The 26,411-nt window shown below is 34.5% G+C and overlaps 7 protein-coding genes, 1 long non-coding RNA gene and 2 pseudogenes across 13 annotated transcripts; 2 read left to right on the top strand and 8 right to left on the bottom strand.

Moving 5' to 3' along the window:
* Positions 1–1,233: 1,233 nt before the first annotated feature.
* On the bottom strand, positions 1,234–2,971 carry SHW1 (short hypocotyl in white light1). Of its 2 annotated transcripts, none has more exons than NM_105662.2 (4): positions 2,655–2,971; positions 2,350–2,574; positions 2,164–2,229; positions 1,234–1,931 (listed from the first exon to the last, which is right to left on the bottom strand). In NM_105662.2, exons 1-4 carry the CDS (start codon positions 2,820–2,822, stop codon positions 1,812–1,814), a joined length of 579 nt encoding a protein of 192 aa, NP_564981.1. In that variant the 5' UTR covers positions 2,823–2,971; the 3' UTR covers positions 1,234–1,811. The 2 variants fall into 2 exon arrangements, with proteins under 2 accessions (NP_564981.1, NP_001322309.1); NM_001334430.1 differs by having other exon boundaries at positions 1,407–1,915; positions 2,655–2,890.
* Positions 2,972–3,014: 43 nt separating this feature from the next.
* PPME1 (Pectin lyase-like superfamily protein) lies at positions 3,015–4,798 on the bottom strand. Its single transcript, NM_105663.5, has 5 exons — positions 4,508–4,798; positions 4,142–4,417; positions 3,851–4,057; positions 3,540–3,778; positions 3,015–3,448 (listed from the first exon to the last, which is right to left on the bottom strand). Exons 1-5 carry the CDS (start codon positions 4,709–4,711, stop codon positions 3,289–3,291), a joined length of 1,086 nt encoding a protein of 361 aa, NP_177152.2. The 5' UTR covers positions 4,712–4,798; the 3' UTR covers positions 3,015–3,288.
* Positions 4,799–6,227: 1,429 nt separating this feature from the next.
* AT1G69950 lies at positions 6,228–8,431 on the top strand (annotated as a pseudogene; the record flags this gene model as incomplete). The annotated part of the gene is made up of 1 exon: positions 6,228–8,431.
* A 29-nt stretch (positions 8,432–8,460) lies between these two features.
* PP2A (serine/threonine protein phosphatase 2A) lies at positions 8,461–10,437 on the bottom strand. The gene is made up of 5 exons (NM_105665.3): positions 9,996–10,437; positions 9,453–9,567; positions 9,258–9,366; positions 9,083–9,160; positions 8,461–8,997 (listed from the first exon to the last, which is right to left on the bottom strand). Exons 1-5 carry the CDS (start codon positions 10,249–10,251, stop codon positions 8,632–8,634), a joined length of 924 nt encoding a protein of 307 aa, NP_177154.1. The 5' UTR covers positions 10,252–10,437; the 3' UTR covers positions 8,461–8,631.
* Positions 10,438–12,302: 1,865 nt separating this feature from the next.
* On the bottom strand, positions 12,303–14,353 carry CLE26 (CLAVATA3/ESR-RELATED 26; the record flags this gene model as incomplete). 2 transcript variants are annotated; one of them, NM_001124103.2, is made up of 2 exons in its annotated part: positions 12,303–12,858; positions 13,728–14,353. In NM_001124103.2, 2 exons carry the CDS (start codon positions 13,994–13,996, stop codon positions 12,819–12,821), a joined length of 309 nt encoding a protein of 102 aa, NP_001117575.1. In that variant the 3' UTR covers positions 12,303–12,818. The 2 variants fall into 2 exon arrangements, with proteins under 2 accessions (NP_001117575.1, NP_177155.1); NM_105666.2 differs by having other exon boundaries at positions 12,839–13,996.
* A 1,174-nt stretch (positions 14,354–15,527) lies between these two features.
* On the top strand, positions 15,528–15,919 carry AT1G09127. Its single transcript, NR_139567.1, has one exon. It is a non-coding gene; the product is annotated as an other RNA (long non-coding RNA).
* Positions 15,614–17,471, bottom strand: AT1G69980 (structural polyprotein). Its single transcript, NM_105667.3, has 4 exons — positions 17,290–17,471; positions 17,064–17,196; positions 16,501–16,767; positions 15,614–16,418 (listed from the first exon to the last, which is right to left on the bottom strand). The coding sequence occupies exons 1-4, from the start codon at positions 17,385–17,387 to the stop codon at positions 16,299–16,301; spliced, it is 618 nt and encodes a 205-aa protein (NP_564982.1). The 5' UTR covers positions 17,388–17,471; the 3' UTR covers positions 15,614–16,298.
* A 365-nt stretch (positions 17,472–17,836) lies between these two features.
* On the bottom strand, positions 17,837–18,142 carry AT1G69981 (annotated as a pseudogene). The gene has a single exon.
* Positions 18,143–19,974: 1,832 nt separating this feature from the next.
* Positions 19,975–21,750, bottom strand: AT1G69990 (Leucine-rich repeat protein kinase family protein; the record flags this gene model as incomplete). Its single annotated transcript, NM_105668.1, has 1 exon — positions 19,975–21,750. One exon carries the CDS (start codon positions 21,748–21,750, stop codon positions 19,975–19,977), a length of 1,776 nt encoding a protein of 591 aa, NP_177157.1.
* A 968-nt stretch (positions 21,751–22,718) lies between these two features.
* On the bottom strand, positions 22,719–24,618 carry AT1G70000 (myb-like transcription factor family protein). Of its 2 annotated transcripts, NM_001198430.1 has the most exons (4): positions 24,087–24,499; positions 23,786–23,994; positions 23,049–23,701; positions 22,833–22,950 (listed from the first exon to the last, which is right to left on the bottom strand). In NM_001198430.1, exons 1-3 carry the CDS (start codon positions 24,373–24,375, stop codon positions 23,414–23,416), a joined length of 786 nt encoding a protein of 261 aa, NP_001185359.1. In that variant the 5' UTR covers positions 24,376–24,499; the 3' UTR covers positions 22,833–22,950; positions 23,049–23,413. The 2 variants fall into 2 exon arrangements, with proteins under 2 accessions (NP_177158.1, NP_001185359.1); NM_105669.3 differs by having other exon boundaries at positions 22,719–23,701; positions 24,087–24,618.
* Between the last annotated feature and the right edge of the window lie 1,793 nt (positions 24,619–26,411).

The following is a 26,411-nucleotide window of genomic DNA, read 5'->3' on the forward strand; positions in this document are numbered from 1 at the left end:
ATACATCGTATACCAATTTGATATATAAATTAAAATCAAAACTTTCTTGTGAAATGTTTTCATGGTTCGTATTAATAGATGTGTAATCCATACATAAAATCGTATGTGTAATTTAGGAGTTGTTACAAAATTTAGTACTTACAGATTTGGAGTGTAATTATTATTACTTAACTAGTTGAGCCCTTAACAGGATGAATGAATTTGAAATTTCATAGTCTATGGTGTACTGCTACTTTTTATAGTTTCCACAGAGATTATACTATTATATTATGGAAAAAAAACAATCTGGCTCTGATTCCCAAGACTTATTAGAAGAGAACAATACAGTTTACCGAGAGTTGTGGAAAAAGTAATTAAACAAAATCTCAATTACGAGTTAACTTTATTTATGATTTACTTTATGTATGACTTAATAAACCCTAGATACTTCCAAACTTCCGCGTCTTTGCTACCAACTCAGAGTGACGACGACTCACCTTCTTTCTCACTTTTTGTAGCGTCAAATTTTCCGGAAAGTAAACATCTTTGAAATTTCTTCATCTTATAGTTTTTGTGTGTTTGTCTATACATTTTTCTTTTAACTACGACTGATTCATAACTTTTTTCTAGAAAGAAAACAAAGACTCAATTTATAAAACATTAAAACCAAATAGATCTTAGTTGTAGTTTAAGAAAAAACAAAAAAAATATATCGTAATTACAGTTTATCCATGTTTAAACAAAGAAAAATAATTTCAAATTCAAACAAACCGATATATAGGGATATCCCAAAATCATACCCGGATAAAAAAAAATTGCTCAACTAATTAAGAGTTACAACTTTAAAGATTGTCTTTTATTTCCCCCTTTAAAAATTCATATTGTGTATAGGTTTCAACTGCAGCAGCATAATATATTGAATATTCTTAAATTATTCACAAATTTATTAAATTGTTTGATGTCAAATTGGTATAATATGAACTTTTCAAAATATATATTCTTTTCGCTTTTGTAACACATGAGAAATACAGAATCCGCGTTTCCTGATAACATGTGTTGATTTGGATAAGTTGCGTGCAAAGAACAATGAAAGTCAAAGATGTAGCTATAGTAACTCCAAGACGGTCTAGTGTAGTGTGGTGGTTTCGACCTCTCTATTTTCAAGATCTCACTATTTTCATCAATGTGTACGGTACGAGGTTTTACAGAAATTAACATCATCAAGAAAGACACATTAAGTATTTACGTCTTACCAAAAGATATGTCACCCTTTGATCCAAAAAAAGAAGAAGATGATGTGTCCACATAAACCTAATTTATGATTTAGCATCATTGAATTTATGATTTGTCTATATTCAAATATAATACATTCTCTTTGATTAAATTCAGAGTAAAATTTTGAACTCTGAAAATAAACAAAGGATCGATCTATATTAAAAGGTTTTAAATAATACAAATCACTCCTAAAACCACATTGTATTCTCGACATGATCATGAATGACAAATACACTAACTCTGTGTCCAGCTTGTTTTGTTCCCTCCAGCCTAACACCTTCGATTTCAACTCTTCTAAAGCTTTTTTGCATCATGTTATAGTAATAACAACACAATGGTGTATTCATTAAAATTACACATACGTTGAACAACAAATATCAGGAAACATTACAGGAAACATTCTTTTATCTTCTTAGTTTCGTCTTCTAACTCTTGATAAACTACATAATTCCCTAGCTATATTAATGCACACATTTATCTTACATTTCCCTTTACCAATTGACGTAACAAGACATGAGTTACAACATCTCACACCCAAATGGGAGTAAAACAAGGTTTTAATTTACCGGGTTTGGTCCAAAAGAGTTCCCATAAGTCTGGAAGAACGAAGCTGCCGCCCAGAACAACCGTATCAGCAGAATCACCGTAAACACAGTTCCTCCTAGATTGCATATTACCTTCCATAAAAGTTAGCAACACATATCCATGAGATCACACTCAACTAAAACAAGTTACTCTAATTCATAAACGCTCATAAATAGTGTATGCTACACATACAATCCAATGCAACTATCAGATCAAACTAGCTTCAACAAGAAAGCTCAAAAACCAATCACACAAAACAGAATCAAACCATATACGATTCGATACTAGTGATTCAATTAAGTAAGCAAAATGGTAAAAGATTACCTCAAGAAATGCTCTTGTAATGGAAAGTGAACCTAATAACAATATCCCATCTACTGCAAAAGACACCTGCAAATCATAAAAACAGAGGAAACATCAAAAGTGGAAACTTGAGGATAAAGAAACAAAATTTCCCACAAAACTGAAGAAACACTTAAAAGCTTTAATGGAGAAGAAGAAGAGACTCACGAGTCGAGGAGACATGGCAGCTGGCAAAATCCGTCGCGATGCTTTTTTAGTTCGTTTCGAGACTTTCTTGAACATGCTTCTCAAGAATCTGATCAAAAGATCGACACTGCTTTCTCTTTCGTCTTCTTCATCATCATCGTCGCTAAATCCGTCGTCATCGGGAACAACATCGTAATTGTCACCACCGCCGAAGAATCTATCGTCTGATTCGTATCGCCTACGCGACTAAGGATAAAGAGATTGAGTAAATTCGGATTCGGATTCGGATTACACAATTCTATGAGTAGGAGATAATCAGAACGTACGTGGGAGCTAGACGAAGCGAGTGAGCGATTTAGGCGGCGGAATCGGCGGCGGAGGAATATAGAGTTAGAAGAGAAGGGAGTTACAGAGACAAATCTGTGTGAGGCATTGATGAGAGTTAGCGATGGTGATGATGAAGATGATGATAAGGTTGTTGTAGCTGCGGCCATTTGTGAGCAGAGAGAGTAACACCAGATGATTATTCAGTGATTGTAATTAAAACGGACCTTTTTGATAATTAAATACATTTGGGATACTTTTGTAAGTATACATAAACAAAAGGTACTGTTTCGTAGTTTTTACTTTGGTCGTGACCGAGTTTTACTTTTAGACTTAAAAGACTTTTTTGATAATTAAATAAAACCTCGGCTATTTTAGAAAAGCTACATAAATATAGGGTACCATTTATACTTTTATTTGAGAGAGAAAATCAATTTATTTCGGCTAAGTCTCGATTGCTTATATGTTTCTCAGATTATCGACCTCTCGGTTCTTTGCATAAAAGCATACATAGGGTCGTAAGTAGTGACGACTAGGTAAAGAAAAAGTTTGCTAAAAGTGATATATGTAAAAATAATTTTTTTGTTAAAAGTGATATATGTGCAAAATATGATTTTAGACTTGATATTGAAGAGTTTACAAAGCGGGTGGTGGGAGAAGCCACTTGGATCCTTGGATGTAGCCGAGGGATAGGAAACGGTTAGCTTCTTTGTCGTCAATGTCTTGTGTGAATGGTACTCTCTTGGCTTTGTGTGATCCTGGTCCTGAACACTTGTACTCTCCGTAGAACACGGTTCTGTCATTTTTGATATAATCAGCATAAAGGACATGGACCGATTGGGTGATATTCATACGATTTTTTATGTAATGTGAAAAGTGGGACTTACTTGTCATGTGCGGGAGTCTTGTTTTCTTGCCATCCGGTGGGGTTGACAACGCTGGTCATCTCGGTGTAGGCATAAACAACCTTAGGGTGGCTCATCCATGCTCTTCCCAAATAAATTCCTCCACCGGTTCCAGTCACCTTGCAGTGCACGAAAGAGTATCCACTCTTCTCTTCTGCGCTCTTTCCTGCATGCGCTGCTATCACTCTAATACCGTCTCCAACCACGTGCAATTGTGTTCCCTTTTGAACTCAAACATGCATTAGAGATCTCGCACTTTATGTATTAAGAAATAAGTATGAGATGTTACGTACCAAGTACATAGAGGTTCCACTTCCGAAGATGAAATCGAATGTTCCTTCAACGTAACAATCCTTGAAGAAATGGTTTCCTGTATCGTCACAGATTGTGTCTTGGAAACCGTAGAATTTGCAGTTGTAGAAAGCAGCAAAATTTCCGGAGATTCTCATGGATAAAGCTTGTGCTCCCTTAGTTTTACCATCTGGTGCCGGCGCAGTGTTCTACATATGCAAAAAAATAAATCACTCGGCCATGAAATAGTCGACTAGTCACATAGATGTATGATATATAGTAGGATCACTTACCTTAACGACGATGTTAACGGCCATGAAATAGTCGGATAAGATAATGAGAGAGGCGCTATCAACGGTTCCATACTTGGCGGCGGTACCGTCATAGGTGATAACAGGCATGGCATTGGGTTGTCCCATCAATGTAATGAAGGGTTTGTTCCTGTCGATAGTGACCTTCTCTTTGTATTCACCAGGAGCCATCTTTATGATCACCCGCTTTGTGTTCCCTGCAGGAACGCTCTTTATTGCGTCCGTTAGTGTTTTGAATTCACCACCCTTTGGATTCACCTGCAATAATTTTTACATGTTTTTCAAAAAAATTGTATCAAAATCTATTGGTACAAAGGATGAGTTTAAGACAATAAGTGTGAATAGTACGTTGATGATACGTGGAGCAGCCTCAGCAGCTACAAGAGCAGGATCTAAGCCTTTACGTTGAGCCAATGGACCAACGTTGGCATTGAACCACTGCGCCACTTGGGGTTTGCCCTCTGGGATTGGTGTCACATCATCTGCGAACACCATCGGTGTAACAAAGACCATCAACAGGCCTAATAAAATGGACACATTTGTGTATCCCATTTTTTATTTTATTTTTATTTAAAAATAAAAAGTTTTTTTTGTTTTATTATTTTTTTTTGTTTTTTTTCGTTTTTTTTTTCTGGATGATTTGATGGAAAGATGGCCATGAGTATATATACTGTTTCAGAGACCTAAATTGTTTTGAGTTTTGTTCTCGTTTGCTATTATTGTTTGTGGTGATCCATTTTTGCAACCCGCTATAATTTCTCTTGGAATTTTGTATGTTTTCAAAATATTTTATTAATTCTTGATAGATTTTACTATTAATATTTTTACTACATCGTTTTTTTTTTTGTGATTTTGATAAGACTATACAACTGTTAATTTATGTACCATAAGTTTATTAAAAAAACAATTTAAAAAAAAAATTTGATTAAATCCATGTCGAGAGACACATCCGAGGAGGTAACAACATCAACATGTTCACCAACACCATTTTGATAATAACATACCTTTGGGCTATATTTATAAAGATGGTTTCTTAAAAGCTTTATGCAAATAAAAATTAAAAGCATTCAGATTGACACCTCTTTCAAGAAGAAGCTGCAATCAAGAGGACATAAACATGTTATTTTTCATTTACAAAGACTCACAACAAAGTTTAAAAGATAAACAAATTTACTTGAAAGATCGAGATTTTCATTTTTGAAGAGCAATTCTTAGAGAAGTATGTCCAACTTCATTCTGAGCCTCAATATCGGCTCCACAATTCAAAAGCAGCTGAGTCATACAACTCTAGTTACTTAAACAACGCGGAGAGGGGTTTCAAAGCAGTGACTGCGAGCTTCCAAAGCGGCTCTATGTTCGACAAGATGAACAACATATCGCAGACGTTCAGGCTCAAACCTTGCGACGTGGAGAGAAGTGTGTTTATATGAACATAAGCAATCGAAAAAGTACAATTTGATAGACAAAAACATTAGAAACCAGTTAAGGACAACAAGGAGAGGGAGTTGTGAGAAATACAAAGGCGGGATCCAAACGTGGTTTGCTTTGACAAGATAACACCATCGATAATATCTCTTTTAATTTTTAAGAAAAGTCTTTTGCATTTACATGTATAAAAGTTTATTTTTCTTTGAATATAATTTAATATTAGATTTAAAAAAAAGGACAATTTTGATGATAAACTAACTTTGGGCTATATTTCTAAAGTTACATGAATCCAAGGTCTCATTTCGTAAATTTACTTTTTGTTCGCCGTTTCAAAAAAATATCTCTCGCTAACAGAAAAGCTTTCAGCTTTTTTTTCTTCCTCTTCTTAAAACCCTACCGCCGCGACCACCGACACTGAGAGACTTCGCCGCCGTTAAACCACCAGTGAGAAGCTTACCGCTGCGACTTGAATGAAGAGGTACATGTGCTTTAGAGCTCAGATTCTAACCTTTTTTCTTGACAATTCGATGGTTTCTTAAAAGCTTTATGCAAATGGAAACTATGAGATTTTAGGTTTTGTGTAACTTGGTTTCGTTGTTTGAATTCGAATTATCTGGTGAAAATTCTGCTATTTGTTTACATGTGTAGGAGACAGAAGAAACTGATGATAAACAATGAGATGGATTTGTCAGATGCAGTGATTGTAAAATCTGGTAGATTGAAATCAGTAGTGTGGAATGATTTCGATAGAGTTAGAAAAGGTGAGACATACATTGCAATCTGCAGGCATTGTAAGAAGCGACTTAGCGGCTCAAGCGCGAGCGGGACTTCGCATTTGAGGAACCATTTGATTAGATGTAGGAGGAGAACTAATGGTAACAACAACGGTGTTGCTCAGTATTTCGTTAAGGGGAAGAAGAAAGAGTTAGCTAATGAGCGGATAAAGGATGAAGAAGTGCTTAGTGTAGTGAATGTTAGATATGAACATGAGAAAGAAGAACATGAAGATGTTAATGTTGTGAGTATGGGTTTGGATCAGAGGCGGTGTCGATTCGATTTAGCCAGGATGATTATCTTACATGGTTATCCGTTGAGTATGGTTGAAGATGTTGGATTCAGAATGTTTATTGGAAATTTACAGCCTTTGTTTGAGCTTGTTGCTTTTGAAAGAGTTGAATCTGATTGTATGGAGATTTATGCGAAAGAGAAGCATAAGATTTTCGAAGCGTTGGATAAGTTACCTGGGAAGATTAGTATTAGTGTTGATGTGTGGAGTGGTTCGGGTGATTCTGATGAATTCTTGTGTTTGGCAGCGCATTATATTGATGAAGGATGGGAATTGAAAAAGAGAGTTTTGAACTTCTTTATGGTTGATCCATCTCATAGTGGTGAGATGCTTGCTGAAGTTATAATGACGTGTTTGATGGAGTGGGATATTGACCGGAAGTTGTTTTCTATGGCGTCGAGTCATGCTCCTCCGTTTAGTGAGAACGTAGCTAGTAAAATCAGAGACCGGTTATCGCAGAATAAGTTCCTTTACTGTTACGGCCAATTGTTTGATGTGAGCTGTGGAGTTAATGTCATTAACGAGATGGTTCAAGATTCCCTGGAAGCTTGTTGTGACACAATAAACATTATTCGAGAGAGTATTAGATATGTTAAAAGCTCAGAATCTATTCAAGATAGATTCAACCAGTGGATAGTTGAAACGGGAGCTGTAAGTGAAAGGAACCTATGCATCGATGACCCAATGAGATGGGACTCAACATGCACCATGCTGGAGAATGCTTTAGAGCAAAAGAGCGCGTTTTCGCTCATGAATGAACATGATCCTGATTCCGTGTTATGTCCATCTGATTTGGAATGGGAGAGATTAGGAACAATTGTTGAGTTCTTGAAAGTCTTTGTTGAAGTGATAAATGCATTCACAAAGAGCAGTTGTTTACCCGCCAATATGTACTTCCCAGAGGTATGCGACATACACCTCCGGTTAATTGAGTGGAGCAAGAACCCGGATGATTTCATTAGCTCTCTAGTTGTAAACATGAGAAAGAAATTTGACGATTTCTGGGATAAAAACTACCTGGTTCTAGCCATCGCTACCATATTAGACCCGCGGTTCAAAATGAAGCTGGTTGAATACTATTACCCTCTGTTTTATGGTACTAGTGCTTCAGAGCTCATTGAAGATATTTCTGAGTGCATCAAACTGCTGTACGATGAGCATTCTGTAGGATCGCTATTAGCGTCGTCAAATCAAGCTCTTGACTGGCAGAATCATCATCATCGGTCAAACGGTGTTGCCCATGGGAAAGAGCCTGACGATAGACTCACAGAATTCGATAGGTACATTAACGAAACAACTACTACACCGGGTCAAGACTCTAAATCAGATCTAGAAAAGTATCTAGAAGAGCCACTTTTTCCCCGGAATTCAGATTTCGACATCCTGAACTGGTGGAAAGTTCACACACCTAAGTACCCAATTCTCTCCATGATGGCACGTAACGTGTTAGCAGTTCCAATGTTGAATGTATCATCAGAAGAAGACGCCTTTGAAACTTGTCAAAGGAGACGGGTTAGTGAAACATGGCGTTCGCTTAGACCGAGTACCGTGCAAGCCTTGATGTGTGCACAAGATTGGATCCAAAGCGAACTAGAAAGCTCTTGAAACTCTCGATTCATCTTATTTTGATCTGAGTGTTGTTTTTCTATAGATTAGATCTCAGCTCCAGCTTGTTTGTTTATTGTCTGTACCTCTCCACAACATTCATATTTATATCTACCTAGCTAGGGCTTTTGCTGTGTAACATGATCATCATTTCTCTGTACAAAGTTGGCTTCAATAGAATTTGGTGATAGCGGTTTCAGTTACTTGGACCAGAATCTTTGCACACAAAAAATTACGGATTTTAAAAGACAATGGAGAGTTTAACAAACAGAAATAGACGTAAGGAATATGAAATTACAAAAAGTGGTTAAGAATAGAAGCAAAAGAGACGAAGAGCTAGTGTGTGGAATTGCAGCTTTAGTTCTTTTGGTACTTACAAAAAATAATCTGGAGTCTTGCGAGTGGTTTCGGGTTCGACTTGACGTGGAGCTGGATCAAACTGAAGGAAATTCTGGTCCATGTTCTCACCGATCTCTAGAATCGCAGCCATGTTGCCACAACGGTAGCAATAGTTTGGGGCACTAAATACAGTCACAACGTTCTTTTCTTGGCACCAATTAAAACCTTCCATGACAAGTTGATGTGCTCTTGAAATCAGAGAGAGTCCATTGGTGTGGTTAAACTGAGTAGCGATATCTTGTCCGAAAGTGTAGCCTGCACCACGAGGAGATATTCCCCAACCGCATCGGTCATCTGGATCAGACCATAAGAGATCACACATTGGTCCTTCATGTGGAACCTAGAGGCAACACAAACATCTTAGTCTCGTTATGTAAACATCAAGTAAGGTGCATCCTTTTGTTGGTTTGGATTCTGGAACTAACCTCTTGAATTCGATCTAAAGATCGGATGTTGTCAAGTGTATCTAAAGAAGGTGAAAGTCCTCCATGTAAACAGAAAACCTACAGAAAAAAAGAGTTCTGTAGTCAAGTCCAAAACAGCAGAAACAGAGAAGAGATTGTCTAAGGTAGTGAAAACGCTCATTAGTTTTTTAAATACCTGACTCTCAATAAGAGCTGTAAGTGGAAGATAATCAAAAAGATCAGTGAAGTGCTTCCATACATTAGCATTTCCATATTTCCTCAAACATTCATCATAAAACCCATACCTGAAAAAGGTAAGCAATCAGCAAGAAACATTTTGAGAGAGGCTGAGAAGCTTATAATACAAAACTTAGTAGAGAAAACAACTTACACTTGAGTAATTTGACGGCTTTCATGATTCCCTCTTAGGATAGTAAGTCTATCTCTGTAACGAACTTTCAGTGCTACCAAAAGTGAGACTGTCTCCACAGAATAATACCCTCGATCTTCACAAGTTTAACAATGATCCATTAGTTAGCTAATTGAGCAACTTAAGTAGGAAACGGAGCTTAAGGCACTTAAACAGAGAAAAGAGAAACACAAATCCGAGTACTCGAACATGAAGCTTCACAAACTACATTAAAATGTTATATCTCCCAAGGTCAAGCTACTCCATTGTAGAAGCCCTGAGAATAGTTAACAGCTAAAACAAAAGTTTCGTCTTTTCAATGACAAAATCTTCCAAAACCAAAACTTTTCGATAGATAAACAATAATCTATCCATTTCTAGTAAACACTTCCAAATAAGTCTACATTAGCCCCAAAAGGTCAACAAAATCAAATCCAAATTAGGGAAAATACCCAAATCCAAATCAAGAGATGTGAGAAATGTAGAAACCCTAAAAAAAGCTATAAGGTAAAGAGAGACTCTCACCAACATAATCACCCATGAAAAGATAATTAGTATCAGGAGAAGAACCACCGATACGAAAAAGCTCGATTAGATCGTAAAATTGGCCGTGGATATCACCGCAGACGGTAACCGGACATTTAACCGGTTGAACATTATACTCTTCCACAAGAATCGTCTTTGCGTGCTCACACAACATCTTCACCTCCGTTTCAGATAACGCTTTACACTCCATAAGCTGCTCGATCTGACGATCGATATCTCCGGTCGCCGGCGGCATCTTTCTCCGATCTAAAGTAAATATAAACAATCCGGATTGTTTTTAATCTCGGATCCGGTTTGTGTTTGGATTCAATCTATCTATCATCATCATCACTCCATGGATTTAGAAGAAGAGAAATTGTGAATTTCGATTTTTGTTGGAACTTTGTATTTGTTTTCTTTTCATCGGAGTTGATAATTAATTATTCTCTCCGGCAGCCGCACCGAGTCAAAGTCCATTGTGGGGGTCTGACACGTGGCTTTCATTTTTTCAGGCCCATTCATAGGGTCGTTAATCGTTTAGCCCATTTGGCCCAACGAAATTGAAAGAACTATAACATAGCCCACCATAATCATAAAACTTTAACCATCGTTTAAACTTTAAAGCTTCGTTGAAACTTGAAACTCATAAACTTTTAACCTTAAATGTAACTCCTAATTCCAAATTAGTAAACCCTAATCATCATTTTAACGTAGTCGAAGCTCAGACCACTGAACCTTATCGTACATGCGAAAGTGTTCGCTCCAAAAATATGTCCCAAGAGAAAAATGTAAGATAAGAGTATATGACATTTGGTATGCGGATGAAAAGTTTCATACAAATTAAACTATTTTCATAATTTTCCTTTAATTTATTCGTTCACCTTTATTGTTGTCTTTGTAATTAAGTAACTATGAATAATTGTTAATTAAAATTTCTAGAGCGATAGGAGCAGTCGTATATGTTTAGTTCAAATGTTCCAGCTTTAAGACTGGTCTTCAGTTACTTTTGATTATGAAGACTGGAAGCCCAAAAAAAAAAAAAAAAAAAAGACAAAAAGAAGTTGATTGATTATTATGTCTCTGTTTAGTCTGTCTAATGCGTTTGGTAATAATTCAAATTAAAGATATTCAAACTCTTGAAATTGTGAACTTTAAAAGTGAACATGTAGGGATCATATATTATATATATGTTTAATTTTGCTTAATTAAGACAGAAAAAATAATGGTATTATATATTTGCTTTACCATGCACATATGTTCGAGAGTTACTTGTAAACCATTTTATATGTGGAACTCATGTTTTAATGGAAGAAGACATTTCATGTATCAAGTTTATCGTGGATGGTTGTAGAAGATTTTATAGAGCCGAACCGTAAACTCATGATTTTGCTATATATTCTTGCTTTTCTTTATTTGCAAATAATTAATCTACATTATTTGGTTAGTAATTCTTTTTTCAAGAACCTTCTCATCTCATAACTAGTCATACACTACGATAAATTGTAATACCGGTTCTCATTTTTTGTTCTTTTCATTTTAATACATATTAGCATATGTTGCGTAGTGTGTATGTTGGTGGTGTAGTAAATTAGTAAGCTAAGTCTAATAGTTTTTTGTATTTCAAGATTAGTAAAATTAATTTAGAAATTAGAAATATATGGAAAATAAGTGAAAAAAGAGCGAGAAAATGAGTAGTGGTAGAGTTAACCCCACAAAAGAACAAAAGAATAAAAGATGGGAAAAAAGCATAACACAAAGAAGCATTGTGGTCTCCTTTATTTGTAAGAACCATTACACACATTCTCCTTTTCAAATTTCGGCATTTAGAGCTCAAATTATATCATATATATATGCCATTGCATTTATAAATTATTAATATCTTATGTATCCAATCTTTGTCGACATCTCTTTTATTTGCCCCTTTGGAAGAATATATGCTTTCAGAATACATCAATAAATAATGGATTCGACATTTTTTTTAATGATTGGATAAGACTCTTTCAAAGTACAATTGTTCTTTACAAAAAAAAAATCCATCTTAATTCTTTTTTTTTCATTCAAAACATGTGATAAGAATCATATATTGTCTATATATAGAACCATTTTGTGCGAGTGTTTTGGTAATCTACAATTTCTAATCGTGAATATATACACAAGGGTCAATCAGGTACGTAATTATGATGTTTTCATTTGTTTTAAAAAAACACACTTGTGCGCGCTCTCTCTAAAATACCATGTTATTTTGTCTGCCAAATCTGAATTGAATTAGCATGTTATTTAGAACAACATAGGGTACTGCTATTTGATAAGAAAGCATGTTAGTAATAAAATAGTACCCATTTTGTGTTTTTGCACATAAAAGGAGTACACAATTATTTACCTAACTTAATAAATGTTAATGATCATTTAGTGCAAGTACCCAATAAACAATGTGAGTAAGGAAATAAAGCATCTAAACGTTATTTGATGATGGATCAAATTAGAAATAATCCCAATATAAGTCGTGCAATGCGTGAGAAAACAGGATTGCATTGCATGTACGTATACTTCTTTTCTTTCTTGAAATCCTTTTAATAATCAGTGTCTTCATTTTTTTAAAACCTCCCCTAACTAGCTCAATATTTCTTCACTATAGGAACAAAACAAACATTTAAAAAAAAAAAAAACAGAATTGTAGGGTCACAAATATTTTGCGCATATTTAAAAGATTCGATCCCAAATGAAAGGAAAAGAGAATCTAGCAGCAATACAAGACCTATATTAATTTGCCAACAATTATACTTCTCTCTCTCTTTCTGCTTCTTACCCAAGCTTTAACCGTACTTATGCTCTTCCTGGTGGTCGTCTTGAATTCCCTGCTCTCCTGTATTAAGACAGAACATAGAGTTACTTAATCCAAGTCATGTTTTCTTGTTTTTCTTTACTTTCGTATAAACGATAACAAATCATACAACATTAATTCATTAATTGATATTTTAGTGATTTAGTCAATAGACTACTTTAATACGATCTACATGGAATTAACTGTGATCATAAGTGGGTTACCTATATAACTAAGAAAAAAAAGGGAGTGTTCAAAGGGCTAAAGCTTCCATAAAGGAAAAAAGAAAGTTTTTAAAAGAAGCCATCTTATAGTGAATAATTAAAAATAGATTGTTAAACGTAAAGACTGAATAAAGCTAGCAGACAGCCTTTTGCGAGCTTCTGTGATATGTCTCACCGAATCTGAGTTAGTTAAAAGAAACAAAGTGTTTGTTTTTTTAGTAAAATTGTGCTAGAAGTATATTTATGGTGACCCGAAACAAAACTTATTATAACATGCATAAACATATAGACAATCAACGAGTTAGCTTGCTTGATTTCATCTAATATAGTCATTTCTAGATGTCATTCATTAATCTCAATATCGAATTTATATCTAGACCATACTAAGAGCATGTCCTTGGTAAAAACCACATGTTAAACAACACCATGGTCGAAATGCAAGTGACCAAGTGGTCCACGCGTATAATTTGAACATAACGGAATCTAATATGGGGTTGTAGAGAATTTTAGGCTTATAGCCCTTGAACTTAGACCTAACTAATATGAATGTGGCACCACACACGGGTTTATGTCATATATTATTATATATTAATGAAATATCATACAGAAACATCCAAGACACATATATGCAGGTAGGGGTAAGGATTAGTTAAAAGTGATAAAATAAAACGAGAAAGTAGTAAGAACCTGTTGTGTATAGGATCAGGTCCACGAGGCACTTTTCTTTTGCTTGCTACGTAGCTAAGATCGTCGTTCCTTGAACCATCTTCAAGCTCTTGTTGTATTTCCTTGGCATCGGAGTTGTTCATGTTCACAGCTGTAGTAATCTCTTTTGTTTTGTCGTCCTCCTTGTTGTTTTGTAATACAAACGCATCGATCATAAGAAGAGTGACTACACCAACAGTAAATAGTGTACGGAACCACAATTGGAGACGAAGGGAATGGTTATTTCGCATGGTTTCTAGCCTTTGTGGATATGTTTTTATCCTATCTTCGTTGGTTGGTTGAAATAAAGACAGATATGAACATCGATCGAAGTAGTAGGGTTTATATTCGATTTTCTTGAATGGAAACTATAATAGAGAACAAAGATGAGTGACAACAAAAGCAAGAGAAAGAGAGGGAGATGGAGAGAGAGAGAGAAAGAAAGAGAGTCTTATCACTTTGTTGAGTTAGGATGGTTGGTGTTCTTTATATGTTCGATGGTTTTTATTCTGTTCAATATGTTTTACAAACTTTACTCGAAACATTATAGGATAGAGAGAGAGAGAGAGAGAAATTATTTTCTGCTATGAATCTTTATATATTTCTGTGAGATTTTATAACTAGTGTTATCTTTAAGCATGAATCCGTATTTTTATGTCGCCTCATTATATCCCAAATAATATAAATATATATAGCAGGGATAATTATATACATTAAACGCAATATTCTCTTTTTGTTTTTTTGTTAAGGACCAAAAATATGAGAAAAGAGAGACAATGAAATATGGAACAGCTGGTCCGAAACGTGACATGAAGGGAATTTATTTACCAGCCTTCACTTTATATATATCAAATGTGTATTTCCATGCAGATTTACTTAATCACTAAAATTAATGTACTCATATGATATTAGATTATTAGAAGTACACGTGACAAAGGGTTCCCTCTAGTACTTTTCTCACGTACAATTCATCTCTTTCGTATCCAAAAAGTAAAGCTAAGCACATAACCATTCCATGCATACCTAATTTATAACCATATTTTATAAACATAAACAGTTATCGTCACGTATTCTCACAAATTTCTATATCTATAATAACTAATTGTATACGCATGTCCTTATGTCGAATTTGGCACAATACATAATATATAGTATCTACCTAGTTCCGATCAAGCTTATTATATTCCTCACCGTTTTATTTTTTAATGTATTTAGTAGTCTAGTACCATTTATAATAAAATAGATCATTATAAGAGCTCCCCTATGCAAAACATCGAATAATATATGTTGATCTGTCGAGATATTAGCAATCTTGTACATTAACAAAACATATTAATTATGCGTTAATAACATTAGCCATTCTTTATGTATCTTAAGATTTGCACATTTTAAAGTTTTCAGAAATAAAGATGAGAATGACAAGATTGACTAGACCCATGATTAAAAATTGTTCCTTAGGAATAATGTTTTATATCACTGTCACATAGCAGCCATAATTTATCCCATAGTTTATATAAATATAGGGCCAATGAAGCATAAGTGCATAATTCATCTCATCGATCAAATTTGTTAAGATTTTACATGAATCCCACTTCAAAATAAATTACCTTTCCTAAAAAAGTTAAATGTATATTTGTCCTGAGAATCTTATGCCTTTGTGTGTTACTCACTAGCTTCTAGTCGAAGTAACTGAAAAAATGGCACTTACATATTCATTTTATCATTAACGAGATTAAAATACTAAAAAAAAGGTAACTTTGTAAACAATCTCCATTGCTAACGTGGTGACCACTCCCGTCTATAAGAATCCTTCGGGTCTCTATTTTTATGCAGGCTTCAACATTGCCCAACGAGAAAATTTGCTCGAAGAATTTACAAGAGTTGTTGATTACTATACGTTATATAATCTATTTCTATCATCGCTCGCAATTTACATATAATTACTTTTAAATTTAACGATAAACTGTATGCTGAAGATACGTTTTTTATAAACTAAATCAACTTTTTACAACCGTTTTTACATGCAACGTCACTTGTTGGATTTGGTTTAATACTTCTACTCACTGCAAATTAGTTTTGACGGTGCGACACTATCCTTCATAGTATCTTCGTTTGTCGTTGACCGTGGTCCACATTTCTTAGGCACATTGATAAGTGTAAGGTTTCTGTTGGACCTGTTGGACTCAAGAATGATACGTTACTTACTTTAACTAGTCTATTGCACAGTTGTACTAACCTCTTCCTACCAGCAAGCTCATCACCGAGGTTCAAGACCAAGCAATCATACTATATACCAAACTACTAAAGGTAAGTGAGGACATCGTTTCACCGTAATCGATGCTTTCTCTAAAGTTCAGAGACGATAAGCAAAGTTACATCATCAAAGCCAAACATGGTTGCCATATATGAAACAAGTAGTCCCAATTATATGAAGTCCCCCTAAAGCTATTCTATACACTCAAACATATCTCATCTTTCAACAGACAATGACAAATGTTAAATCTGTTTCTGAGTGAGCAGATGAAAGCTTTTACATACCGAGAAATGGTTCTTTCAAAACCGAGAATTGCCTTGCAATCTTCCACTTGATGATACCCCAAGCATCGGTACCGTCTGTCTCTTTCTGATGTAAATAGCAGCTCCGCTTAACAGAAACAGTCCTAGCATAATCGACTGTCCATTTATTCAAAACAATCTAACATTAGCACATATTCTAAAAGAAACGACTTGTTGAAATGTAAGTGTTTCTCTGTACCTCAAAACCAAGAACTGATAACTTCTCTTCGTCTGCAGATGGCACACAGCTTCTATAAGTTTTGTAAGACTGAGACTTCACTTTCGTCGCCGGTGATGAATCATCCAACAGATTCCTTGTTTTCGCTTCTTCGTCATTGTTATTCGATTGATCATTTTGTGTTTCTTCTTCTCCATTTTTCTTATGTGCATCCACTTCTTCTCTAACCTCTTTACATTTGAAAGGAATACGATAACCAGTTTCACTGCAACGATACTTCTCTTTTCTCTACAAAAGAAACCACACCAACCAAAACAAAGAGAAGAGATCATATAAATGTTCTTCAGATTCCTAAATCCATATCTAATTCACTGTATAATCAATTAGGCCGATAAATTATTGATTATGAAACCCTAGATCACCAAAAAAACAATCTAGATCATATAAATGTTCTTCAGATTCCTAACCAAATCCAATTCACTGTATAATCAATTTCGCTGATTAATCAGATTAAGCTAGTTCTGAAACCCTAGATCACAGATCCGATACCAAAACAGAGCAATTAGAGAGGAAATTTGAAAAACCTTTTCGGAGGAATTGCAAGAGACACAAGGACCTGAAGGAGAACAAGCGAAGGTGATATTACTTCCTTTTGGAGTTTCTTTGAAACCTAGAAGGAATCTACGCCCAACGCTTCTGATCTCTTCATCTCCGTCACTGTAGAGATCGATAAATCAAATACGAGTCAACAAGCGAGATCGATCATCGTCAGATTCAAATTAACTTGGAAGAAAATTGTAAGTACGAAACTGTTCATGTGCTCTGGCGAGAATAGAGGATGGAATTGAAGAAGCGTAGATGAAGATGAAGAAGATAACCAGAAAAAGTGAAGAACTCTGAGAAGCCATTTTTGTTGTTTCTTCTTCTTCTTCTTTTTTCTTCGTAGAAACAAAAATAACTCGCAGAAGAGATGTGATAATTTACATAAGAGCCCCGATACTACTCATTATTTCTCAAGTAAACCTTTTACCTAAGAGAATTATAAAATTAGCCCCGATAGTTTCAATTAATCCTATCGAATCCCAACATAATCCTATGTCTACCATTGAATGGTAAACCGATTTCATAACATTTTGATTCATTGGGCCTATTAATTTATTTCTTTAGCCCAATAGTATAATTATTACAAAACTACAAAGCCCAACATCTCCTTGTGTTGACTTTGCTTTCTTCTTGTTGTCGTTGACCTTGTTCACGACGTCTCTTCTCGACATCGACATCGTCTTCTTCTTACGATGCTTCTTCTGTTCTTCACAACCAAGCTTTACTTATTGCAGGATTTAATCTAGGATTCTCAATTCCAACAGAGACACATATAGTAACCAGGAAGGTTTAAAGGAAGCCTGATCACTAAATCCCATTTAACACTACTAGTCTCGGTTAAATTAAGGACTGTGAAATCCATAGATGGTATTATAATATCCGGATCATAATTTTTCATACGCTGGTGTTGTTTACCTCTTTGTGCTGCATAAAACCAGTCAATGGTGATATACATATAAAGAAGAACAACAGACACGTCTCCACTTCTTCTTTTTTTGTGTGGTGTAAGTCTAGCCCATAAGGTGGATTTGGGAGCTAATTGTTCGTTTCCATAATTCATTATCTTATTGTATAAAATTTTGTTTTCAAAGTTAGTCATTAAGATTTACATGGAGGGTAAGGGGGTCAGATGACATCCATAAGATTTAGAAAAAATCATAATTCTTAGGTGATTATGACACAAACACACATGAAATAGCTAGAAATCATTCCTACTTCTATCCACTGATAACAATATGGAGCAACACAAATAGAAAATCAAAAAGTTTTATAGTTTCACCCCAACACTCTAAGGAGAAAGAAGAAAAAAAAAAAAACTACATAACCGTTAAATTAAACATCCGGCTTCTATTCTTGACCACGCTTCATTATTAAGTATCCCATAACAGCAATTGCAAGGATTACAAGGAGAGCAAGTCCTATGAGGAGCAAAATTTTCGACATACTTCTTTCTTCTTATTCAAAGATCTTAACTTAGCTTCTTATCTTGTGTGTTGTTTTTACTGTTGACAGAGAAAATAAACAAAGAGCGTGTATATATAACTAGATACATAGAAATAAAAGTTAATTACTGAGATTTACGGAAAATTTACTATACAGAGAATTGAAAAAATGTGATTATAAAAATGTATAATGTAATATCATGCATGCCAAAATTTTAATATACATATATCTAGTTTCCAGTTTTTCTACTTTGTTTCATTCTTTCCAAATTTTCTACTAATATTTTACCTTTCTTATTTCCATATACAGTAAAACCTCTATAAAATAAAAATGTTGAGATCATGTGATATTTTATTAATTTATAGTATTATTAGTTTATCTACTATTATTTAATAATTTTTAAAAGAATTAATTGTTAAATTTTTATTAAAAGATGAATTAAGAAATTTTTATCTAAACAAAATTAGTGTTGTGCATGTTATCATTTTTTTATAGTTTTGATATATTGTAAAATTTTAATATTTAGGAAAACCATCTTTTGATAATAAATTACAAATCTTTTAGATGAATTCACTTATACAAACGATAGATGTAAATTAAAAAAAAAAATACAAACTCTTTAGATGAATTCAGTTCTACATACTCTTTTGACTTCATTTGTCGTATTTTTTTTCTTAAAAATAAAACTATTAAAATGAAAATGATATATATTCTATTTTTTAGAACACGCAAAAATGAGATATATTCAAAATTTAAAAACTATAGAGAATGTTTCACTCCAAACCAAGTTTTTCAAACTAATGCTATCATATTTATAAAGTATATTACGATTCAATATTTTAAAAACACAACATAATAATTTTTTTATACAATAAAAATTAGAGATAAGCTGTAACAAAAAATTTAATTTTAATTAAAAACACACACTAAAAGCATAAAGTACATTAATATATCAATTTATATATATGTAATTTATATGATTATCAATTTAAATATTAAGGGACTATATATTTACACAAAGATTTTCAAAAAATATTATCCTATTATCTTATAAAATTTTATCAAATTTTTCATTAGCGACTTGGGAAACATTAATTTTTTCTCCTATCAGAAAAGATTATAATTATCCATAGAATCATTAGAAGAAACAGAAACATCGTTGGATAATGTCTTTTCGCTTGAAATCGAATTTCAAATCGTTCGATAACAACTACAACTAGAATCTCATAGAAACACTAACACTTGATAGACTTTTTGAATCAGAATCTTCAAAGTTTGATCTATATAAAACAATTCTTCTCATTTTCATTGGATGCATCACATGATGTACAGAATTATACAGCACACAAAAACAAAACAGAAAAAAACAAAAAAATGCGGTTAAAAGTGAGAACGGTAGATAAGTAAGTGGTATCAAATTGGAGTACGAAAGTAATAAAACCTTTTCATTCATTTTAAGTGTTCTTGTTTGTTAAAGATGAGTGGAAACTCATCGCTATACTCAGAGAAGAAACCATGTTGATCTCCCAAATTCTTCAAAGATTCATAAACTTGGATCATCAACGGTCTTTCTTTAGGCCTCGATACAACGCAACTACACGCAATTCTCAAAACTTGCATTATCTCATCATCATATCCTTTACCAAAAATCCTTCTATCAATAGCATCTTTGCTTCTACCATTACTCAAATGCTTACTCACCCACTCCACTAAACTCTCCTTAAACCCTTCTTCACCGTTGTTAATCAAAACAGGCTTTTGTCCTGTAACAATCTCAAGAAGCACAATCCCAAACCCATACACATCTCCACTCAAAGACGCAACCATAGTGCTCGAATACTCAGGCGCAACGTAACCAAACTTGCCGTTACTAAACGAGCTATCTTTAGAGTCTTGAGAACTCACTAACTTCCCCAAACCGTAATCAATAACACGAGCATCGAAATCTTCGTCAAGAAGAATCACATTTGAGCTGATATATTGATGCATATACAACGGTTGACATCCATGGTGCAACCAAGCTAGCCCTCTAGCCGCTCCAACAGCGACTCTAACCCGAGTTGGCCAATCAATATCCCATTGCTGCAGCTGAGAATACAACGTCCCATTAGCCATATGCTTATACACCAACAATATCTCGTCTTCCACAACGCAAAACCCGAGAAGCGGAACCAAATTCGGATGCCTGATCTGACCTAACTTGTTAATCTCAGACCTAAACTGTTTCTCACTAAGCTCACAACAACTACTAAGCCTCTTAACCTCCAATGTAGACCCATCAGGCAAATCAGCTTTGTACGAGACACCACTTCTCGACGAAACAACGATATTCCCGGAATCAAAACCGTTCGTAGCTTCAATCAAATCAACCAATTTGATCTTCACAATAGGTTTCTGAAACAGAGTAACTTGCACAAGCTTATGTGATCTCAACAAACCAATCCAATCACTATCATCCTTACATTTTCCGGCGCCATAACCGTAGTTATTCATCTTCCTCCTATCTCTAATAAAGAACCACCAAAACATCCCAAATCCAACACACAATGAACCAACAGCTCCAATAACGCCAGCAGTTACAATGATCGTTAAGTTTTTACCGTTAAACGAACCGCAGTTGGATAACGGCTTACCACAAAGTCCGCCATTACCGCGAAAACCATCTTCTCCGTAATGAGATAGCTCGGAGGGAATCGAACCAGAGAGATCGTTATCAGCTAGAGAAAGTCGTTGGAGACGGTTTAACCGGGTTAATTCAGACGGAATCGAACCGGTTAACTTGTTCTGGTTTAGAGCTAAGCTGTTTAAGAATTTACAGTCAACGATCTGAGACGGTATCGAACCGGAGAGTTTGTTACCGGAAAGATCTAAAGTAACAAGATAAGGAAGCCAAGAACATATTTGTGAAGGAATCAAACCGGAGAAATCATTAAAGGAAAGATCTAAAGATTGTAAACTCCGACATAGTTTAAGAGATTCAGGGATTTGACCAGAGAGTTGCATTGATTGAAGCTGAAGAGAGAGAATTCGATTCTCTTTAGCGTTCCAGCAAGAAACTCCGGTGAGTTTGCAAATCGACGATGATGAATTAGGGAAAGACCATGTGTTGAGTTGATTTGAAGGATCTTTGAGTGATGATTTAAAGCCTTTGAGACAGAGTACATCGTCTTCTGCGTGAGAAGATGACATTAAGATGATGACGAAGAAGATTGAGATCGTTTTCATGATGGTTTTTTTTTTGTTTCTTTAGGGTTTTGTGAAAAGAGGGAAGCTTTTTTTTTGTCCTTTTATGGCGGAAGGACGGCCATTGACTGTGTTTAAGCTTAAAGCTTTGTGGAAGGCACAAATAAAAATTCAAACTTTTGGTGACTTTAAATACAAGTAAAGTTATCTGTAACTAAACGGTGTCGTTTAGAGCAGTTTGAGAGTTTGTTTTAGTGAATGTGTTGATGTCTCAATTGAAAAGGAAAGGTGGTAAAAAAAGTAGGTACCAAAGCACTTTCTGCGCAAGAATCAATTTGTATTTCTTGTTTTGTGAAAGTATAGATTATTATTTAGAAACTTTAGTAATTGTCTAAGATCAATCGTATTTTTATGTTATATTCGTTTAATTTGGCCAAACAGATATAAAACGTGTTTGAACTGTTGGTTTAGGACTGTCATAATTGTTGAAGATGTTTCTAGCCTTTTGATCGCAATTTTGGGAATGTTATTTCATATTTTGTTAAAATATGTTTAGTGAGAGCACTAAATGGCTTGAAATGTTTTGGATATTGGACATAGCAATTCGATTATCTGAGTGTAGTTGAATTTGTTCTATTTTTAGTTTTTACGTTCTTTTTTGGTGTGGAGGAATTTTTGATTAAAAAGACATAATTGACATGGAAGAAAATTTGCGTTAAAAAAACAAGGAAGAAAATTAGCGACACTTTGGTTAGATCAGCGAATAAGCCCATGGGCTATACCTTAGCTAGGCCCATTATTACTTTATTTAAGATGTATGTGATGGACATCACTTTATTTTGATGTTTTTCTTTTGCATGGATAAAAGCCATAAAACAGTTATCACTTTGGGCTCTAAATAGTACAACTGTACAAGTTTAGCTAGTTTTAAACAATTTTCCATTTCAGTTGTTTGAATTACATCATGAAATTAGAATTCTATTCCCTAATAAAAATCATGCTATACAAGACTTAGAAACTTTACCCTATATATTACTTTATATTTATCTCCAGTCCAGTCCTACATTGAGACATTTTAACAAAGTATAGATTCGAATCTTGCTGATATAGTTGGTAGGCCAATAACAATTCAACAAATTATATTCTTTGTTTTCTTGGCAGTTTCATAAATTATATCCATGTATGTAATAACATAAATAAAACAAAATGACGTCAAACGACAAACAAAAAAACAAAAAAAAACTGTTACTAAAGTAATATAACTGTGTTTGGTTCATGAATGTGACATTATCAACAACACACACCCCGAAGAAAACGGCAAATTACTGGAAAAGTCTTACCAAAAAAAAAGATAGAAAAAGCATATGAGATACACTTAACCTTAACCCAATAACCATTCTGTTTAAACTTTTCAAAAGACACATCTAAACTATCTTAAGCTTGAAGTCGTCTTCACTTCTGAATCTGATCAAGTCTTGACCAAAACAACACAGAGACTACCTGTTGTTTTACATCATACAACAACAAAAACGACAAGTCGTTTCCCCCAAAAAGAGCAAAAAAACATGTACACACTAATTCAAACTTAAAAACTCACTTGATTCTGATCAAAGTATCTAATTAGCCTAATTCTCAAATTTCAAATTAATCATCATCCAGATCTTATCTTATACAATATAAATTAATTAAAACATTATCTTCTTCATCAAGCCACTCCCATTATACTATCTCCATTACTCGACATCGCCTCGAACCCCGAGGAGGCACGTGAGCCACGTGCCTTCTGTTCATTGGACGATGACGATGTCGACGAAGACGGCCTCTGCAAATTCAGCGACAGCGGAAACATCTCCGTTGTCGCTGGAGTTTTTTTCTTGTTAAGATTCAAATCAGCCATCTTCCGCGACGGTGGAATCGGAATAGGAATCGGAACTGGACGGATTAGCTCCAATGGAGTCTGTAACTGATTCTCTTCTTTTGATGATCCTATAAACTGTTGACATATCGAACCTTATGTGTTAGTATAATCTTACAGATTCTTGATTTTAATTATAGATTTTAAAGAATGAAACGTTACCGAATCGGGAGTGATATCGAAGAGGCTTGATCTACGACGACGACGATTCTGATTAGTCCGCCGGAGAAAATATTTCTGAGCATGACTCGCTACCTGAGTAGGTGTTCGAGTTTTAACAAAGTTTCTAGAGATTCCTCTCCAATCACCTTTTCCAACTTTATGCAATCCAGTAAGAAACAATCTATGTTCTTCCTCTGTCCATGGAGTTCCTAAATTCCAAATTTGCAAGAAAGTTTCAAAAACAAGAAACAAAAACAGAGATGAGATTTGGGAAAGAGAGAAGAAAGGTTATTTTATTAACCTCGTTTGCGTTCACGGTTTCTACCGGAGGCGTGAACGACGTCGTCTGAAGCGTAACCACCGTCATCGGTTGGGTTGGGATCAGGAGTTTGATCGAATTGAGAGAGATTGTTCATACTAACACTTTTTCTAAAACAAGATGATGAAGCTTCCGTGACGCGGACGCCAAAAAGCATGATGGCTTTCTCCCCGCCGCCTTTGTCGTTGTTGTCACCGGTGGTAGTTATGTCCGTCGGACATGTGCGAGAGTTGTGGCCGTTGTTTCCACACTGTGAGCAACTACGTGACATCTTCTTCCCGAGCCAGAGAAAGAGAGAGAGAGAGAGAGAGATTTTGGAATGAAAAAGGTAAAGAGAAGAAGAAAAGAGAGGTTTAGGTTTGTTATAAATGGGAATGATTCTGCTTCTTTTTTTTATGTCTGTTTTTGAGAGCTCACCACAAAAACATTTGACCTTTATTACTTCTCTGTTTTAAATCTCAAATGACTCTGTTTTGTCCAATTATAATATTTTCTTTTGTCCATCTTAGTTTCTATTTTCATTGGCCCAAAGAAAACAAAAAATCTCCCTTTTCATTGACCTAGTTTGTGATCACTTTTTTTAATTGGTAACCTCAATAACGGTTAGAAAGAAATAATCGACGGTTATTATTTGAATTTACCACTTCTAAGCACTTGTTTGCCATTAGCCACTTCCCTAGTTAATATCACCATGGAGTCGAAGCGTGGCCAGTTTTGGATCGTTAGAAAGAAAAATATGGATAGGTTGTCGTTACGTATATAAGTATTTTAAATTTTGTGGCCAATTGCAAGGTTCGTGGACTTTTGTGAATAGTTTCATGAAATGTTTAGTGCTGCAAGTTACGAGAAATCCGAGTGGATGAAGTTTCTCTTGTCGGCGAGTGTATGAAGTTTCGGAGAAGATTGCTGTAGCTTTTTAATTTTCACGATTAACGAAACAACTTTGCATCAAAACGATAGCCAGAAAAAAATAAAGGAGGAAAGCTGGACCGTTCGATGTATCTGACTCTTGCTGTTTGTGATATAGTATAATTTAATTAAAACCTGTAACATTATTCAAAATAACTAAATTTTCATTTTGTTCATTGGGATAAGATATAATCTTGTTATTGATTTTTTTTTTTTTAATACTGTTTTCTTTTGTCTTATAGTACAATTTTGTTTTTTTTTATATAACCCAAAATATCGACTGTCCACGTAGCTCTGAGTGGATGATAGATTGAAGAATCTTTGGTTCCAACTAACATATAAAACTACGACCATTCAATTTTCATTATATGTTTCTTATTTACCCTTTATCTTTGTTGGTGACAATTATTGATAGGGACGACTATGATTAAATATTCAAATGCAATTTTAGATGCTTTATTGGAATTACTGACTATAGAAGCAACTGCGTGTCAAATTTCAGTGTTAGATTTACCAAGAAGGCACAGACACGTTTTCCTCACTTGAATTGAAATTGTCCCAAATTTTATCATTATTCATCGAAATCATAATAAAGATTCGATGCGTTTACTTTTTCAGTTAAAAGCAAACACCCAAAAATTGATATTGTTGGTGTACACATGACCCGCTTGAGAGCACTAACCCATGGTATAGGAGCATTACGCCAAACTTCTTCTTTTTTTTGTTTGTTCTGTTACTTGGGACATGCATGTTTGAAAAGCAAATATGGTTATAATTCAACAATTTTTTTAAAAGGCAGCCTATCTAATTTACTTTTTACAGTAATTTTAACTTAATGTTAAATTGGCATTAACTTTACTTAATTCTTACAGTGGTTAGCATCGATAAACTATAAGCAAAGATATAAACAAAGAGCATCGTATGTGTAGTGTACGTGCATAGGTAACCTTCTGTCAAAGATGTTCTGTGATTGGTTGATAGTGATATAGCATATGAAAGCCTCCATTCACATTTTTTTTTTTGGACATCCAATACATTTATATAATATTCGTTTTTAGCGATTAAAAGATATAAAATATTGTTATATAATATCAAAAACGGAAAGGATGAGCAGGTTTGGTCCGTTGGGTATTTCGAAGATGCATTACATAACTAGTGGAAAATGTCTTTTCTTTCTTAGTTTGCCAATAACAGAAAATGCCTATACTTCTGTGACAATCAATCAATAGACACCATACACAATCATATATCTTTCTCCAATTAAACAAAAACATGTCCGTAGTAACAAATTTATGTCGGGTTAAAGATATTTTCTTAGGTGAAGGTTTGTATTTATTAATGTATATAACTTAGATTGTTGTATATAAACTTAGTTTGGTTAGTATAGATTTCATATAG

The sequence above is a fragment of the Arabidopsis thaliana genome (assembly GCF_000001735.4).
Source record: "Arabidopsis thaliana chromosome 1 sequence".
Lineage (NCBI taxonomy): Eukaryota > Viridiplantae > Streptophyta > Magnoliopsida > Brassicales > Brassicaceae > Arabidopsis > Arabidopsis thaliana.